The sequence below is a fragment of the Sphaeramia orbicularis genome, chromosome 12 (genome assembly GCF_902148855.1).
Source record: "Sphaeramia orbicularis chromosome 12, fSphaOr1.1, whole genome shotgun sequence".
NCBI classification, from domain to species: domain Eukaryota; kingdom Metazoa; phylum Chordata; class Actinopteri; order Kurtiformes; family Apogonidae; genus Sphaeramia; species Sphaeramia orbicularis.
This window is the reverse complement of record NC_043968.1, coordinates 49,993,527-50,013,566: the sequence shown is the minus strand read 5'-3', so window position 1 is coordinate 50,013,566 and position 20,040 is coordinate 49,993,527. Positions and strand designations below refer to the sequence as shown.

Below are 20,040 nucleotides of genomic sequence, written 5' to 3'. Positions count from 1 at the left end.
GAACATTTTCAGGTGGATTTAATGAGTGCAAGCTAACTGTTGTAGCAACAGCTACATTTGCTAACATTTTAGCTAGCTGTGACTGTATTGAACTGCTATCCAGGTGAGTCAGAGAGTAGCCTTTTTTCTTGAAGATGTCCTACCTCTGAAGGCAAAAAATGATAAACTGAACTTTGTAATATTCTTTCGTGAATCATGGCTCCACATTGTGATCAGTTTTCCACTCATATGGTTACAGGTGAGGGGCCTTAAATGATCTTTTCATCTTCTGTTCGTGTTTCATCCTCTAGTTAAGTGTGTACCATATGGTCACACAACAGGCAGCCTTGAGCTCAAAACCACCGTGAGAGAAAAATGTGAATCATAACTGACTTCTGTTTCAAAAGAGCAAGTCATATTAGAGAGAAGCTGTGAATGTAGCCCACACAGATACCAGGAAACACAATAGAAACCATGGATATGCAGGGGGACACAGATTCTCAGACTTAAAGATTTCCTGAATCCATGTATTTGTACATTTTTGAGACTGTTTTGGGGTTTACAAATAGGGCTCAAGACTCACTGGAGGACTGCAAAAAATGAAGACCTTTTTTGTGAGTAAGATGTTTATTAGTCAGTGATTTATTGTACTTTGTAATAGATAAATGTGTGATAGATGCATCATGTAGACTGCAAAATCATTTATAGATAGATAGATAGATAGATACTTTATTGTCATTGCATCCAGAAACATTCATGCAGCAGCATCTTACTATAATAACAGTTTGCTGAGAAACAAATTGACTGCATCGCTTAAAAAAATTCCACCATAAAGCATTTGCATCCTAAAATTAAGGCACTGATGGATTAGAATCAGGGTAAAATTAGTACAGTATTTAGTTTGGAAGTGACTGTCCTTTAGCTTTGGGTAATGACGTAGATACAGCTCTCTCCTCTCTAATGAATCTCTGAGAGGCTTTGGCAGTGTTGTAGTTTCATAGAGGGCTTGGCAGAATGGGACATCTCTGCACAAGTCTACGGCACTCATGAGCTTTGTGTTGTTGTTGTTGTTGTTGCTGCTGCTGTGACTTTCCTCCTCCTTCACAGTCCCCTGCAAGGAAGTAGACGCCTTCCAAGGTGAGTCAGCAAGGAGAAGCTGTTTGAGCATTTGGCTGGGGATTAAGTCAAAACAAATAGATTAAGTAAAAATGTTTAAGAAAAAATCAGTTTTTGCAGTTTTATTAAATGAAAATATGTATTTGAATATGTATTTGAAAACCTGCATTAGTCTAAATTATGCAAAGCTGGATCCTTGTAATCAGTTGTTAGAGAGTGTATCACTGTGCAGCAGCAGAATCAGATAAGTCAAATCTCCTGAGTTGGGAGCAGCATTAACCTTCTTAGCCTTCCATGTGTCATTGCTCTCTCTGTACAGTGTGGATCCTGAATGCAATGTTTGTGTGAGTGCATGTTTCTACAGAAGTACAAAGCAGGACAATGTAGATGGGGTCTTAGTGGTGACTGATAAAAGCTTCTGTTTTTTCTACGCTTCACCCTGTCACTGTGTTGCTGTTTTACAGTAATCCGCTATTATGTAACCGGGTGTAGATCTCACCAAACAGGCTCACACACATGCACATGGATGCATATTTACCATTCATTCTGCTCACACCTACAGGTGTACATAGACCAACAGATACAGGGGACAGCAAAGTGAAAATACCTAAAAATGTACTTGATTTTTACAGATTATTTAATATAGGCTAGGTGTTTTGCAGTAAATAGGGGAATTTTGTCATTTTCTGAAAGAAGATGAAGGGAATTTACAGTAAGTGCCAAAGATTTTTTTTTTCATAATTACTGTTTTATACACATTTTGTATGTTGCTCTAAATAGATGAATTAAAATTAAAATTAAAATTAAATTAAAATTAAAATAGATGTTCATTTGTTAAAATGACTTGTAAATTCATATATATTTGTTTAAAAACTCTTTTTCCAGTGTTTTTGTTGCTTTTGTAACTTTAACTTGCTGCTCTGTAAATGAAAGTGGATCTTCCTGAGAGGCACATAGTGTTTTTGTACTATCTTCAAATGTGTAGTGAAAGATTTTAAAAGTGACTGTTACATACAGCTGGTATGTTTTTGTGCATTTTATTGTACAGTCTTTTGAGTTGTACAAAATCGTAGTACACCAAAAAGAGTGCTGCATATATACTGTATATCTGCATATATATCAGCAAATATGCCTTGATTTATTATATACATGTACCTACAATACAATTGAGTTTTTTTTCTTTTTCTTTTTCCTTTTTTTTTAAAATTTTATTTGGAAGCGCAAGTGTTTATGTTTTTATGGTGGTGTGAGAATCATGTAATATGTGGAGTATCAGTGTTAGATTTCTGTGTCTCATCTGTGGTTGTGTGGGTTTTGCAGGTGATAATGCGGGATCACACGTCCAGTGCTAATGTGGAGGAGCTGCTGAGACAGTCTCAGATGGAGATACAGTGGATCCAGAGACAGCTGGCCATGATCGCTGCCAGGAACATTCACCACCACATGCACAGCAAGGCCAAGGTATGGTGGTAACATACTGTAGACCAGTGTTTATACTGATACAGCAATGATAAAACTTACTTAAGAGCTATATATTATGCTTGTTTATCATAACCTCAGTTTAATTTCTAAAACAACATATAGTCATTTCCTAGAACAAGAATCTTGTGTATACAGACAGAACATTTTCATGCCATAATCAGATGATTTAAAGCAGGAAGACAAAACACCAAATGTAATAATTTTCCTTCGACAAAAAGAAACATCTGCTTACTTACTTAACCTGACAGACATTAATTACACATCATTGCAGCTTTGCATCATCTTCTTGAACATTTTTCACTCTTACCTAACCATTCACCTGGAGGGGTTGCTGTTGCACTTTTTGACACTTTGTATACAGATGTTTGTCTTTGCAGTTCCCTTAATTGTCCATTCCCTTAATTTACTCACATTTTGGCACCATTATTTGTTGTATATGGTTATTTGTGGAACACTTCATGTTTAAGTGTGATTGGCTTTGCACTAGAGGTAATATTGGACCTGCATTTGTTTGCTAGTTTGTTTCTCTGTCACTGTGATAACAAAATACGTCATCATGAAAGTTGATGGAAAGGTAAGGCATGAGCCAAGGACGACACTATGTTACATTTTAGGTCAGATTTAGATAATGTGCTTTTTCTGATATTGCAATGTAAGGCCATTTGACTGAAGTGCAGGACTCTGGGGCCTCGGCAGAGGAATGTGCTCTACTGAGTGCCCTTCTAGTTATTTCTGTCCTTTACTGGATGGGTTGACTCGGCAGCTAAGTGGTTATTACACACATCATGTAGGCTCATACTCTCTTAGTGACTCCCTGGTTTGATTCCCAACCAGCTGGACAATTTGCTGCACGTCATTCCCTTACTCTTTCCCTCATTTCCTGTCTCTTTTTACTGCCCTTGTCACATAAAGTCATACAGGCTTATCACAGACAAGCGGCTGATATAGCACTGTTCTCCAGATTATCATTTGTGAAGTTGAAGGTTTTGTGTTTCTGACTACAAATCTGTCATGTTCCGTAATCTTTTAACTCAACTGACCTCGACAAATGTACTCCTGCTGTTGGGTCTTTATCCCTTCCTGCTGTGAGAGGAAGGAGTTGTGTTGTCAACTGTCCCACTGGTAGCTATTTCAGTACAAAATTTATTAACAGGCAATTTATAGATAGGATGAAATATAATTAACTTATTATCCTTGACTGTCAATAATTAATGATTGTATACAAACCAACCTATCTTAGGATAAGCTGGTATTGTTTATAAGTAAATAAATACTGTTTTATGTTATCCAACAATTTCTTACTTTAATAAACACAAAAAACACTCAACAGAACATTAATGTTGTTTCTTTTTTTTTAGTTGTATAGTTATGTAGCACTTTTTGAGCCATGCATGGACAATGCCGTGGACATTCCTGCCACACCTTTTCTTTCAATCCTGTTATAATTTAGACCAGAAGAGTATACCTCTTAGAACTTGTGTCACTGCATAAAATACACCAAGTTTAATGTAAAGCTGGGTTATAAGACGTCCTGAGGAAGCAGCCTGGTTAATGACACTTTGCCAACAACCATTTGCATATTTAAAGCGGTGATTGCATATTTCTGCCCAATCTAATTTCCATGTGTTCCTGAACTCCGGTCTCACAGGGTTTCATGCCATGCCTGAAAACCAATTCAAGCTGAGAGTAATGTGTCTGCAGAAAGGATGGGAACAGGCAGTGAACAAGTGTTGCTAGGCAACAGAGTGGAACAGCGCGTACGGTCTGCTTTCTCTTCTCACTCACGCACACTTAGTGTCTCTTTCTTTCTGTCCTCTCCTCAGTCGTGTGCCTTCATCCCAGTGTTAAACAGAGAATGGCTATCGACAGATGAGTGTCCGCTGCTGATGTAACCGCAGTAAAACCGCCACACTGATTTAATTTGAGTACTCCGATCAGGGATTTTAGAGGAGGTGAAGAGAGCAAAGGGATGCTCAATACGCAAAGTCTGTCCATGACCATGACAGTGTTCATTTGTTCTGATGCTAGAGGAAAGTTATGAGTAGAAAAAAAAAATATTACTAAGAAGAATTTTGACTGTGTGGAGGACAAACCCATAAGGTGTACATGTATAGCAATTGTATAAAAAGATAAACACAATTGAGTATTATCTTCTGCCTGATACAGTATTAGAGGAGGCAAAATGCTCTATGAGAAAACAACATCCAAAGGAAAAAGCTATTATGATGCATCTATTAACACATCATCTCTGAACAGATTTTCACAAATGAAAGCTGCCATGTATGTCTGTTTTTTTCTGTGTTTTGGCATATGCGATGCTCGGTGAGTTTAACAGGGCGTACACATGTCTGCGTATCAGCTAGACAGAAAGAAAAAAGGGAGGGGGAGTATCAAAGAGTGAGTGGAGGTTGGAGCAGAGGACCAAGAGAAAGCATTAACACATACAGGGATGGGACACAGGGAGCGTCAGCACCAGGAAGCTGCTGCTGTAGCTGTTTTTCCTCTCACTGTTTGGGTGAGATTTGCAGCCAGATACAGCAGCACATAGCCTATGCAAGCCAGGGGAAAGAGCTGCAGCTTGGAAACCACTCATTACAACTGCACACACACGCACACATTTCACTTACGTACATGTGTACACACAAGGACGCGTCACTTCTGCCTCCACTGCCAGCTTGTGATGTGACGGGAAGAGAGAGTCATTTTGGGGCAAGTAAAGGGGGAACTGAAGGTAGGGACGTCATCAATTGGTTTCATAAAACATAAATGTCTGTACATTAATAACGCTGTATCAGCTCCCTTGTTTTTTTGTTTTTTTTTTTTGATAATATTGATTTGCTTAAGCTCAGCACTGTGTTGCTGTGATTCTCAGTACTTTGCCTGATTTAAGGGGAAGGTTAAAATAAAATGTATTCCCTCCATCAGCATCTGTGAGTAAGAGATAGTAAATTGTTTTGTCTAGACTAGTTACATCTCAATGTGCAGCAGTCCATTGGATAATCAGCATACTGTATGACAAAATCCCACTTAAAGTGAAATATATTCATAGCAAAACTTCTATTGGAAAAGGGAAACCTCATACCCTTAAAATGACCAATTTTCTCCTTTAGAAAATCTGTTTAATGGGATTTCAGTAGATGTTACATCCATGAATGACTGCACCAGGCAGCACAAATGCAAGTATTTCACTCACACACCAGATGGCGATATGGCAGTCTATTTAAATTACTTTGTTCAAAATAAGATTACCTGGTGGCTCCTTTGACTAAGGATCCAGTCTCACTACAGAGCCACTGGTTCATATCCAGGCTTCACGCTCTGCACTCTTAATCCATTTTACTGTGTAGCTCCAATATAAATCATCCAGCAGAGAAGAGCTGTTAGAATCCCAGAAAATGCTGCTGCTAAGTACACACATTAAATTTGTCTGTCATGGTGAATTAAAATCAGTGGCTATTAATTACAGACAAAGTAGAAGGAAGCCTAACTGTGCATGCAAACCAGTAAAAAGCTTCTATTATGTAATTATATGCTGCAACATCTTAATAGCTACCCACATGGTCTGCTTTGCTCAGTAAACAGTCAGTCCAGTACCCCATTGTTCAGTGTAAATACAGGCTAATATGTTCCTGTTTCTGCCCATGTGGGTTCCCTTTAAATGAATTTTGTGTATTTTAGCATTTGTTTCTTCCATGAACTGGTCTGATTTGTGCTCTTTGACCTTAAGAGCTGATGAATGGCCTTTGTGCAGCACAGTTACTACCTTTGGCGCTGTTCTGTAATGTTGACCCTTGCATTGCAGGAGCTGTGTACAGAAACTTTTTTTTCTTTGTAAATGAAGAAAATGCAGCGATAATAATAATCATATATGTCTGTTATTGTGTGTATCAACAATAGCACACATTTCTAAATGTCATCCAAATGCCAGCAGACTTCACCTTCACTTTAAGTTATGCCTGTGGTTACCTTTGGTGAGGAACTTTTGGTTGAATTTCCACTAAGCGTCCTCAGGGAGTTTAGCTAAAAATGTTTTTTACTTGCAGGACAGTTTCTATAACATCCTTAGACCTTTAAGTCTCTTTTGATATTTCCTAAATGCTGCCTCAGCCTGTACTTACAGCTTCATTTATTACTCAAGTAATCCTTTTGCTGTGAACGACTGCTGGGATGCACTCTGGCTTAAAAATGAGAGCGACTGGCACCAAGTCTAGTTAAATCAGGTTGGAAACAATCAAGAAAAGGAGTAGTTCATTTAAGCAAAGTGTCTAGCATAACCAGATCTGAGCTACTCAAAGAACACAGATGCACTTGGAAATCATCAGTAGTATTAAAGTATTTTGTTTGTGTACATAAAATAGTCTGTATTATGAATAAAAGAAAGAGAATAAACCATAGAGAGCACATACACAAAGGAAAACCTTGATTTTATAGTGCGGATCTGACTGCTGCAGGGTTTTCTTTCTGCAACTGCTTACCATGCAATTTTTGAAGATGAATTAAGGCCTTTGTTCTCATCTCATCTCATCCTTCCATATGCTTTATCTGCTTGCTCGTATACTATTCATACATTTTAGCATCCTCATTGTTAGTTATCCTTAGAAGAAGCCTCTGCTATAAGATGGTGACATAAAAATGGTGTTTCAGTCTGTCCACATATACAATGGCAAATAAACTGTCAAATCATGACAAGGAAATTCCCAATGATTGTTAAGTTATTGGCAGATATTTAGTATTTACTCATCCACAGAGAATCAATAGGTGAATTCCCCAGAACTTTCACCTGGTGGCTTACATCCGTCATCAGTTATCATCAGTGTAACCTCTGGACCCAGAGTGCACAAGCACGTCACGATTCTCATATCTGACGCAGCTCCTGTCAGAGCAGCTTCCTCTGTATGTTGATAATGTCCAAGTAGACGGCACAACTAAACACCCACTGCCACGGCACTGGTTGCAGTCACCTCCTCAGTTGTCAGCATGCATTTGTGCCATTTGTGCCATTTGTGTCAAATACATTCAATTGATTTGATTGAATTGAGATGATTTGTATGTCATATGAATAGGGATTATTGCTCCATGCAACCAACCCAGTCATCCACATACTCTATAAGAGAGTTTACTATTACCTCTGCCAAGGAGATTATGCTATATTTGTCATGTTACATGTTATATGTGTGTCTGTTACCAGTTTTGGATGTACCTTTTCCATGTTTTTTTTTTTTTTTTTTTGAGTTCTTGATGACAGTGACGACAGATGATTATGATTATCAAATGAAAATTGCTTTATCACAGGTCAAGATTTCAGGCAAAACTTTTTCAAAAACTTATTCCATCTCAAAATTTTAAACACCAATTGCTTTATCATATTTATCATGCACCATTGTTTTCCAAATGTAAAATAAATTATTGTGTGAATTGTCATAAATCCATTTTTCTCTATTAAGCGCATATGATTGCTGAGAATGACATTGTGGGGGGGTTAACTGTCTAGACTGAGACCTTTACACTATACACTTTACACAGTATTTTTTATTTATTTGTTTTTAATAATTACTGTTGTCTGTAAACATACTATGCAATGTACAACACCAGTTGTATTGTTTTGTTCAATCAATGGTCAAGGCTGAAATATCGCATATTTATTTAACCTAAATAATTTTTTATGGATACTAAAGATAAACCTTTTCAGCTCTATCAGGTTTGGAACATGAAAGTTCAGTAATTTTACTACTCTTCTAAGTTGTGGTAGTATCTTCACACACTGCAAGAATATATTTACTGATTAAAGTTACTCTTCAGATGACCTTTTGTGCCTGCAAAAAGTATTTATAGAAAATCATTTCTACATCGGAAGTTTTCTGTCTAAATAACAGGATAAATGTCCATATGGCATTGATTCTGGCTCTAAATAGGCTAATTGAACTGGTTCGTCCATCTGTCTGTTGGGAAAACCCACACTACTGGTTGGCAGGTCTGTCTGTCTGTCTGTCTGTCTGTCTGTCTGTTCTTGGAAAGTCCATCATATTAACCGGTGGGCCTATCTGTAGGCTTGTTGGCTTGGCAGGTCTGTATGTATTAGCAGGTGGATCTGGCCTTCTTTCAGTCTGCTTGGCAGCTCCATCATGCTGGCTGATAGCTTTGGCTGTCTGCATAAACTGACATCTTGCCTGAAACTTTGTTTTTAGTATTTGTTTTGTGGAGGATGATAGTCTGGCTCACAGTCAGGCGATCTGCTAGTTGTTTGTGTGTGAGTCCTTAAGTGTGTATCTCACAAGACAACAAATGTTCTGGTAACATGCTAATTGATATATTAGAAAAAATATAAACTGATGTTAGAACCATCTGTTGGTTGGTCTGTCAGGGGCTACTTCATTTTATAGTAAAAACTCTGAAAAGTGTTTAAAGAGAACAATGGGCTGACCTTTTTTTTTTTTCTCCTCCTCTTTATATCCTCTCCAAGTGCAAAAAGGTACTTGGAGTGGGAGCAGAGATAACGGGGTAAACAACCAAAAGTGAACACAGGTTTTAGTGTGATGCAGTACTGGTTTCTTTTGTCTAGGGTGATAATAACATTCCTTCATAGCTGTGAATATTATTGGAGTGGCCTGACTGGTTGAGTGTGTTTCTACAGGAAGTAAATTGGGGGAAAATGCTGCATTTTTCCTGTGCAGAATGTTAATGTTTTATGAGTTTATACTACTCAGATTAGATAATCTGGTGGACTGGAAAGGAGCATTCTGTGACAGTTCTTGCATCTGACCAATTAACCATGCATTCTTTTATTTTGAGGAACAAGAACAGTCTAGACCTCCTCATACTATAATTCATGTAACTTAGCTGAATATTTTCTTAACTGGCTCAACTAAAGAATGCACGACCTCTCTAGTGAAGTTGTATAAAGGTTGATTGGTTTAGTTATCATGGGATGCATGATAAAATTCCTCTGGACTCAGCTGGATAGATATGACACCAATCAGAACAAAAGAATGAAACCCTGAGCCCCAACAGATAGACGTCCTCTTCCTTACCATCAAAGACTTTAAGTGCATTAGTACACTTAGTGGCCGAGGTGGGTTTGCCCTGATCTGTGGCAGCCATGTTGGTTGTTTAAGTACCTCAGTGGTGCTCCTCTGTTAGTAATTATATGAAAGCAGACCAAAGAAATACAATAATAGCAGATCAAATAAACAGTTGTGATCGTGTGGCTTGATCTTGGGTGAATGGACATCTGTTTCAATGGGGGGCGGACATAAGTGCAAGATTAACAGAGAAACACTTTCATTTCATAACTAGACAACTTTAAACTCAAAACTTTGGCACCAAATAGAAAGAAAAATCTAATATATGATATGAAGAAAAAAACTAACCAAGCAAGAAAGCTAACTTTCTGCAGACCTAAATTGAAGCCCACAGCCAGCTTTATACAGATATGTAGTTTATTTCCATGGAGGGTTCAAGCGTCAGAGTGAAAATCCTGTTTCAAAGGCCATTCTACCCCATCAAGAAAATTTCTGAGGAGAACAAATCCTACTGAGGCTCAAAACCTGTTGCACTACCAGCCTCATTTTCAGGCCTGATAATCCTCTCCCTGTGAGTGACCCTGCAGGAAATAGCTAATGCCTTAATACATCGCTGGAAGCAAAACTGACAGAATCCCAAAAAGTTTTTTGTTTTTTTTAAGTTATATTAATCAAATGCTTGTTCTCTTTCAAAATTTTTTTCACAATATATTAAGACAAGCCCTGCTAATAATAGTGACAGCAAATATGAAGAGATACTGGATTATATTGTTGGTAAATAGGATGAACATACATCATCTTCATGTTGTCTTGCAGTCACGATATGAAGTTTCATCTCAACAAGCTACAGGACACTCACTCTACAACGTGAACCGTTTTCGACTGCTGGAAGAGAGAAACAGAGCTCTGAAACTTGAGGTGGCCACCCTTCGCCAAGAGAAGCAGCAGTATAGGAAACTGGTAAACTGTCTTCACCACAATTTTTCCTTCTTTCTTGCACAGACACACACATAATCTGTCTTTTTCAGCTTCTTGTCCGTTCACACACTTTATCAGAGGCTGCAAACAGCAGATAAAATATCTTAGCCTCTGAGCACAATAAACATATTTTTTGATAATGCTGCTCTTTTTGCACCCTCTGGAATGAAGATATTACTGTATAACAGATGCATTTCGAGAATGTCAATGGGTGCACTACATTGCAACCCCTGTTACAGCTTTTATTGTTCAAGGACACAGCTGTGTATGGCTGTGTCACTCGCATTCCCTTATGCGCATACTGTACTCTCCCACTGCTTGATCTTAGTTATGCCGACATGTGAGCATGTGTAATGTGGTGTAAAACAGATGAGGTGGCGCATGCAGTTTGGTGTGTATTGCGCATGTGTATTTGTGCAGAGACACGTACAGCGTATTTCTGTTTGTACTGTATGTTCATGCTTGGATTTGTATATTCAGTGGAGTTGAGTATATCCTTTAGAGGGCTTCCCCAGGTGGTCCTGGATGGATAGGTGTGTGAGCCGTTGTCTTGGCAACACGCCCATTTGCTGGAGTGTGGACAGACTGGCACAGGAGAACTGACAGAGTGTAATGGCTGGTTCTGTTGTAAGCCAGTGGCTTCAAATTAGTTTTAGTAAATTAAGACAAACCTGTATGCCGTAAATTGCATTTAGGGGACTTTTATTGAGGTTATTTGGGGTGCCTGTAGCTCAGGAGGTAGATTTAGGTTGCCTTAAATTCAGAGGTTGGCAGTTTGGTCCCTTGTCCACATGCTGAAGTTTCCTTTTCAAGTCACTGAACCCCAGGTTGTTTCCAGTGGTTGCTCCACTGGTGTGTGATTGTTTGTTTGTGAATGTGATGAATTCTAAAGCATAACTGCAGTCCACTTTCTATTGTTATTGTTAGACTTACATGGATTAATTGGCCATGCTTGGAAATTGGCAGATTTTCATGTGATCTGCCATGACCTGCGACTGGCCGGTCAGTCTGAAATTGACCAATTTTGAGCGCAGGTCAAATTCTTGCCGCGCCTCACAGCCAGACCCAGGGCTGGTTTGAGATAGTCATATGCCGCGTTTCCACTGCGTGGTACCAGCTCGACTCGACTCAACTCGGCTCGGCCTTTTTGCGTTTCCATTACGAAAAAGGACCTGGAATCTGGTACCCGGTACTAGTTTTTTGGTATCACCTCCATCGAGGTTCCAAGTGATACTAAACCGTGACTTGTAACACTGCAGACCACTGATTGGTCAGACAGTTTTCTTTGTGACCCGCCATTTTACAAAAAACTGCTGCGGAAGTTGACAGTAAATATAGCGGTACATTAATCCACATGATAACAGCCCAAAACTACACCATGGTTGGTCGAGGAGATACAGTCTTTGGTGGCCAACGTAAAAATTCAGACTAGACAACACACAACGAGTGAGTTTATCAGCAACTCTCTGAGCAGACGACGTGGAAATAACACGCTGCATCACTATGACGTCCAGGTACTGTAAAGTCAGTAGTGTCCTGTAATGGAAACGGTCTACAGGAATACCGAGTCAAGCCGAGGCAAGTCGAGCTGGTTCCACATAGTGGAAATGCGGCCTTATATTGTCGCGTTTCCACTACGTGGAACCGGCTCGACTCGACTTGGGTACCATATACTATTCCTGGGGACTGTTTCCATCACAGGATACTACCAACTTTACAGTACCTGGACGTCATAGCAATGCAGCGCGTTATTTCTGTGTCGTCTGCTCAGAGGGTCGCTGATAAACTCGCTTGTTGTGTGTTGTCTCGTCAAACTCATGCTGAATTTTTACGTCGGCCAACAAAGACTGAATCTCTTGACTGAATGGTGTAGTTTTGTGGGCTGTCATCATGTGGATTAACCTACCGCTACATTTACTGTAAACTTCCGCATCTGGTTTTTGTAAAGTGGCGGGTCACAGAGACAATTCTCTGACCAATCAGTGGTCTGCAGTGTTTACACGTCACGTTTTAGTATCTGGTCCCCAGTCTTGGAACCTCAGCGGGGGTGATACCAAAAAACTAGTACCGGGTCCCAGATTCCAGGTCCTTTTTCATAATGGAAACGCAAAAAGGCCAAGTTGAGTCGAGTTGAGCCGAGCCAGTACCATGTAGTGGAAACGTGGCATATGAGGCTGCAATCAGGAATGTGAAGAGGGCACATGTTGCTGACGGAGGCAGCGACTGGGGGGGGGTTGTACACTGTGAGTTGCATTCCGTGTTGTACGTACCTTACACTGAGTACGTGTACACCATAAAACTGCACAAAGTGAAAGTGAAACTTAAGACGCTTCACTTATCCTTCTAACTCCCGCTGTTGTGCACCTCATTTTCCATCTTCCTTTTGGAAACTTTCATTTGAGGGGCCAGGACATTTGTTTAAGGGGGCATTGCCCACTCTTGCCCCCCCAGAACTGGGCCCGGCCAGATCTACGATAGTTATCGCATTTGTTCAATAATTTTACCCTCTGTATGATGTATAATCAATAATTCCGAAAATCCCATAATGTACGATAATTTGACCCCTTCATTACACAATTGAATTAAGTAATTACCAAATACAAATAGGATACAGATCCTTCACATAGTGCTGCACTTGTTTTTATTAATCATCTCAAGTGCCTCTCTACTCATGAGGCAGGGCCTTGATTCAGCCCAAAGGACATAGAAGTTGGGAATGTATAAATGGTGTTCTGGTCCATTTAGTGCAGGGGTTCATCCTGTGCTCCACATACGTAGAGATGCTTGCTTTTTTCCAATGTTCTGTTAGATTATTGAAAAGTAAAACTGGGTTGCAGCGTGTAATATGTACGGTCTATGATAATGTGATGCTAGAGCAGATGGTCTGAGCCACGTCAGAATAAAAATTGGGTGTGTATGATAATTTTCCTTCAAATATGGTAATTTTCAGCTGCTGGTACGGTACAGGACTCACTAAAAAACAGGCGTTTCAATCAATGCACCTGTTTTCATACAGAAAACCTGGCACCTTTTTGCACACTTTTCTTCTGTTTTTAAAATAAATGTTCTAATGGAAAGTTACATTGCAATTAGGGATGCTAATTATTGATTAATTCATTAATCATTAGTTGGTTGACCTTATCGATCAATTAACGATTAATTTATAAGTGGCAATTTTCCTGAGAACCTGAATTTCTTTTTCAATACGGTCTATAAGAATGAAAGCTAAATATTGTTTATATACATCATGATAAAAGCATGTCATATTCCTTAATGACTGAGTTATTGAACCATTGGATACAGTCAGTGTTTCCTGTGGAATTCATCTGTTGGTGTGGCGGTGTGTAATGGGGGGTGCAAGTGCACGTGCACGCGTTTCGGTAGTGGTGGTGGTGGGGTGTTACTCGGCCGCACACACGCAGTACGGCCGGGGGGTGCGTGTGTGTTGGTTGGTAACCGCACGCATGCGTGACTTTCCGTTCTGCTTATAATACAATGGGGTACGGGGCGGTGCAGTCTGTGCCCCCACAGAAGTGAAAGTGAAACTTTTCGCTCATTTATCTTTTCCCCACATCCTGAAGCTTCGTATATGCGTTACATACCTGTGGCCTCGATTAGGAGCCTGGAGGATGTTTTCAACTCCTGTCTCACTGACCGTGGACTAGACCAACCTCCAGTGAAAATGCTCCAATACCGACCCCGCATTAGTGTGTGTTTTTATTCAGGGGTGCTCTGTTCCCACAAACAGACAGGGCGGTCTGTGTTTGGCTCCACCATGTCCATAGAGACATTCTAACTCATCAACACCATGATCTGGTTCAATGACCGGCTATCCCAGCAGCGGTGTCACAGCGTGGACAAACCGGCAGCCTTCAGACAGGTGTGGACAGGTGGACAAGGGCAATTAACCGACAATTAATAATTTAATCGAGCAAATTCTTACCAACAATTAATCGTTAGTTGATTAATTGTTTACATCCCTAATTGCAATGTCTTCAATGTGTGTTGTGTTTGGAAAAAGTGAGATTGGAATCTGCCAAAAATGATATCGTCCGTCCAAGCACCCTACAATTCGGGATCGGTCCAAGAAATTGTAATCAGTGAAAATCTAGTTATTGTTCAGTGTGGCTAAAGCAGCATATCATGAAATACAGGGGCAATCAATATTCCAATTCTCACTCACTTGTTATGGAAATATGCAGTCAAATATCTCAAATACTGTAAAAGTTTTGTGGCAGCAATTATCTAAGAACTACACATTCTTATTCATTACAATGTTTGCTTTAGAATTAGATTTGATTTGTGGCAGACACTGTTCAGACTCTCTTAAATAATTGCAATATTACAACTCTATTATATTTATTATAATACTGAATGTAGTGTACAGATATTTTTAATTGACAAGTATCTGAATATTATGTTACATTGCTTCCTGGTGTTGAGACACTGACAACCCAGTTGTATTCCATCATTATCCTACAGAAGATAGACTATCTGAGTACAGTAAATTTTAACACAGTTTTAGAGTAATTTTGTTCTGAGGTGCCCATTGACATCAAATGTTCATGAACCTTTCTATGTTATGGAATGTGTCCACAGTTCTTTTCTGTAGGGAAGAGCCAACAACAGCCATTCATCTTATGCATGATTGTGAGAGGATGGACAGGTGACAGACAGGTCTGTTGTCATTGGGCTTGTTCAAGATGAGCCACATCTGGGCAGATTCTATCACTGACAATTGCTACACAATGCACGCTGATTAGATTTTGTTCTAACTTGATCTCATCTTGCTCTCACATCATGGTATAGGGCCTATCGTCAAGAGTACCCACATAAAATCAAGGTTACCTCAGTTTTTGGATGCAGGCACTTTTAACATGAAAGCTCAGAGTATGAAATAAAATCTCCAGCTAATGAATACCCTCATCTCTCCAGTAGCAGTTGTTGTTTTTCTGTAGATGTGGTCAGTTGAACTTTTAAATCCTCATTCTGAAGTTCTCAACTGCTGTCCTCTTCAAGTGGGACACATTTCATCTTGAAGAAGCTCTACAAGGAAAATAATTACTGGTAGCTCTGTAAGTAAGTGTGTACTCCTGTGTATTTGTCCTGTTTTAATGAAAAAAAAAAGCCATTTTTGACACTGTGACGGACTGTAAAACAAAATAAATTAACATACTAGAGACTGAGGGGTGTTAAAATGGATCACTAAATATACTACTATAGAAAGTATATGTGTAATAAACTGCAGTAGATACCCTGAGTGACCTCATGACATTGCTTTTAAAGCTTCAGTTATAGTTTTACTTTTTATTTGAACATTCTGACACTTTCTGCTGCAGTAGTGCATTTTTGGCAAACAGGCCAGAGGGAGATTTTGAGCATTTTCATAGCCAAACCCTTGGCTCAAATCCTGCTGTGTTGTCTGTCACCACACCTGAAATGCAGTAGTCAGCAGTGCAAGTCAATAATATTATGTAATTTGTATGTGTGGGTGTGCTTGTGTGATTTTTATAAACCATAGTTACTGTTGGATGTAGTCCAGCCGGGTGCCTGGCAGTCTTTTCACTGTCACTACTGACAGCTTCACTCACAGTCTGCATCATGTTCATTCATGCAAAGACAGTCTCAGCTATGGATCAGTTAGACTAAGAGGGAAGCTCAGTCAGGACAGCTGATTCACTGCCTATTTGCCCGTGCAGATATATGTACTACAAGCGAAGACAAGATGGGTAGAATGATACAAATAAACATGCATACTCATTCGCTGTTTTGAGTGACATTCCAGTCAGCTCTGAAGTGTTTTTTTTCCATCTAAATGCAACCTAAACTGAGTTAGCTTAGGGAAAGAGTCAATTTTAGGACTGCAGGGCTGTTTACACATCTGACTGTAATGTCTCAGTCTGCAGTCTGGAATGACATTACAGTTATGGCCTCGATTAGTGTTTAATTCATATTTATGCACTTACGTCCACTTTGGAATTTTAAGTATGTCTGTGTTTGTGTCTTTTGGTGATGTAGATCATTGAAAATGGAACAGAGGTCTTTGTGAGTCAGAAAACCACCATTTAACTTGTACAGCTGCAGTTCTCATCTTTTCACTCACTTAAATACACAGTGCAGCATTACTTTTTTTCAAAATATAATCATATGAACTTTTCAACGGCATTTTCACTAGTGTTCACTAGTGATAAGTGGTATGATCCAGAAATGGCTGTATCTTAAAGTTATATTGAATGTTAGAGTTTCTTTTGTATGTAGAGTGCATATTTAGTATATCAAAAGAATGGTAAACTTTTTGAAAATGTTGTGCGCTTATAAAACAAAACCGAATATGCATACTGTATATGAACGTACTAGGGGTGGAACGGTGCACTTGTTTATACCAAACTGTTTCTGATTGAGGCCTTCAATACAATATGGAGGTGTACCAAATGAATATATGTAGTTTATGTGAAGAACGCAAACACACGCCTTAAGTTTCCACACGAACCCTGAAGTGGAATGCACAGTATGAACAGGTTAGGGTTAACCCCAACTCTAACCCTAACCCTAACCCTGCACACAGAATGCAAAGTAAAACATACAGTGCAGTCCTATGCATAAAATAAAGATAACAATTAAAATGAATTAAAATCAAAGTAAATAGCACAGATAATTAAATATAAAATTCCAGTGTCTTTATAGTAAAACGGGACTTTACAAGAGCAGACAAGATTTTCCAGAAAGATTTTTAGATCTGATGAAGCACATTCACTGCCTGATTGGGTGCTATCAGTCACTACAGGTCCTGCAATGATTTGTTGTTTCCTCTGTGCATTTATTCAGCCTATATCCTGGTCGAGGATGATGGAGGATGTGCTGGTGATGATAAATTAAAGTTTTAATAGTGTTTTAGGTGGAAGTCCAGGGGGTGCGTGTCGCAATATGGCAAGGGTGTTCACTGAAAGAGCAAACTTAAATCTTTCAGAAGATGAGATGGATGACATGTATGACAGCTACAGTAAGGAACATTTTTCTTTCTTTCACCAGTTATCTGTAAGTGGTGAACCTGCCCTTCACATCAGGACCAAGGAATAATGTCAGTAAATTTGAGTAAAAAACTGAATTGTCTTATCCCATGCAAATATGCTGCACTGAAAAAAAGGGCCTGTAGAATTTACTTTTAAAAAATCCTTATAAGAATTTGCACTCATTTTTGTAAAGTAAATTTTAATGCTGTAATATCAAGTACAACTTACTTGCCTGTATCAAATAAAATGTGCTTAGTATTAGGCCTAACCTTAATATTTGTAAAGATAGTAAGTAAATGTACTTAATTATTACATCACCATTATCAAAATTTGAAGTAAATCTTACATGTATGTAATATTTAATGTTTTGACATGATTAAGTAGATTTCTCTATTTATTTTTGTTTTTGTTTTAATTAGTTGTATTAAGTTATTGTATTCAGTATAGTTATGTAAATGTCACTTGTTTTCTTTTGATAAATGTTACCATATGCATTTAATATACATGTACCACAAATCACAGAATTGATATGTGATAGTAATATATTTCTATAGTACTATTCAAGGCACCCAAAACACTTTACATTAGTGATCCATTATTCATTTCTCACTCTGATGGTGGTAAGCTACGTCTGTATCCACAGCTGTGCTAGGGCAGGCTGATGAAACGTGGCTGTCAATATGCGCCAAACAGCCCCTCCGTCCACACCAGACATTTACATGCATTCAAATACCAGTGTGAGTGACAAGGGGGTTTAAGGTGTCTTGCCCAAGGACACAACAGCACACAGGACAGAGTGGAATTCGAACCACCAACCCTTGGTTATTGGGCGACCCACTCTACTTCCTGAGCCACAGCTGCTCCTAAATGCAAGTATAATGCAATTAAACTCTTTATTATGTCAACTGCAAAACAGTAATGTTCACATCATATTTTCTTGCTCAAGTGAAAAAAATAAAATATTGAATGCTAAATAATAAATTAAATACAAAATAATAAAATATAATATAAATAAAAAAATAAAAACAACTAACTGCATTCAACATGATCTTAAAATAACTGAAAACTTAACTGAGGTATACAGCAGCTGAGATTGTACAGTAGTTGTCACGGTGATAGCATTTAAGATGGCAATTTCAACTTTAACACTTGTATTTTTGGGGACAGTTTAAACCCTTCCAGTTCTAGGAAAAGTTTTTGAACAAGTTAGTAGAGGTAGCACTGGAGTGGCACTATGTCCCAAGCAACATAAAAAAACCTAATTATGGATTATTATAACAACTTTAATCTTAGGTTTACATCTGGGACCATTACATCAGACCACCACTGGCTAGAGAAAGGGATCATCACTGGATGCACAATTTCAGTGACCCTGTTCACTCTAGCCATGAATATGTTGGTAAAGTCAACCGGAGCAGAGTGCAGAGGGCCCAAAACTAAGTCCAGAGTGGGACAATTCCCCATCAGAGCTTTTATGGATGACTTAACAGTAAAAACTTCATCAGTCCGAGGATGACGTAGAGGCTTAGAAAAGTTAACAACTAGGGCTCGAATGTGCTTTGAAAAAATCAAGGTCTTTGGTTCTGAAAAGAGGGAAGGTGACAGATAAATTACACTTTTCTCTTGGAGGAATCCAAATCCTAACACTTACAGAAAAAACCAGTAAAGAGCCTTGGGAAAATCTTTGACTGCACCCTGAAAGATACTGCTTAAATGAGAGCGGCAAACCAAGAACTGGAGGGATGGTTGGCAGTTACTGACAGATCAGACCTATCAGGGAAATTCAAAGCCTGACTATACCAGCATGACATCTCCCTAGGATACTGTGGTCATTGTTGGTATATGAATTATCACTCTCCACACTGGAAGGGTTTTAGAGAAGGGTAAGCAGCCACCTTCAAAGGTGGGGGGGGTTGCCCAAAAGCCTGACTTGCAGGTTTGGGAAGCATTCCAATAACCAGCTACATTAATCTTAAAGGCAAGGAGAGGTGGGACCTGGTCGAAAAGGAGGTGAGAGCTGGGATTGAGGAGGAGCGGGCAAGCCAGATGGTGGGATTCAGGCAGCAGGGGCCATGGAGTAGATGGGAACAAGCTACTGATAGAAAAATCTCATGGTCTGAGTTGTGTAAGGCTGAACCTTACCGCATCAAGTTTCTTATTCAGTCTATGTATGACATCCTGCCTGACCCATATAATCTGTTCTGCTGGGGCAAAACTGAAAGACCAGCATGTCCCATGTGCCAGGGAAGAGGTACTCTTGAGCACATACTCAGCAGTTGCCCCAAGGCACTTGGTGAAGTTCAATACCAATGGTGCCACGATCAGGTGCTGAAGGTGGTTGCTGAGTCCATCTGCAGCGCTATCGACTAGAGCAAACTCCTCCAACCATCAACACACCAGATAACATTCATTCAAGCGGGAGAACACCTCATCCCCCAACCAAAAGCTCAAGCAGG

At 39.3% G+C, this 20,040-nt stretch overlaps 1 protein-coding gene across 1 annotated transcript in view; it reads left to right on the top strand.

Annotated features, from left to right (window-relative positions):
• The first annotated feature begins 993 nt into the window (after positions 1-993).
• LOC115429654 (RIMS-binding protein 2-like) overlaps positions 994-20,040 on the top strand; it is a 79,272-nt gene continuing 60,225 nt past the window's right edge. The window contains 3 exon segments of the mRNA XM_030149290.1: positions 994-1,116; positions 2,416-2,556; positions 10,413-10,556. Of these exon segments, the coding sequence (XP_030005150.1) occupies positions 2,422-2,556; positions 10,413-10,556 (279 nt within the window). The 5' untranslated portion in view covers positions 994-1,116; positions 2,416-2,421.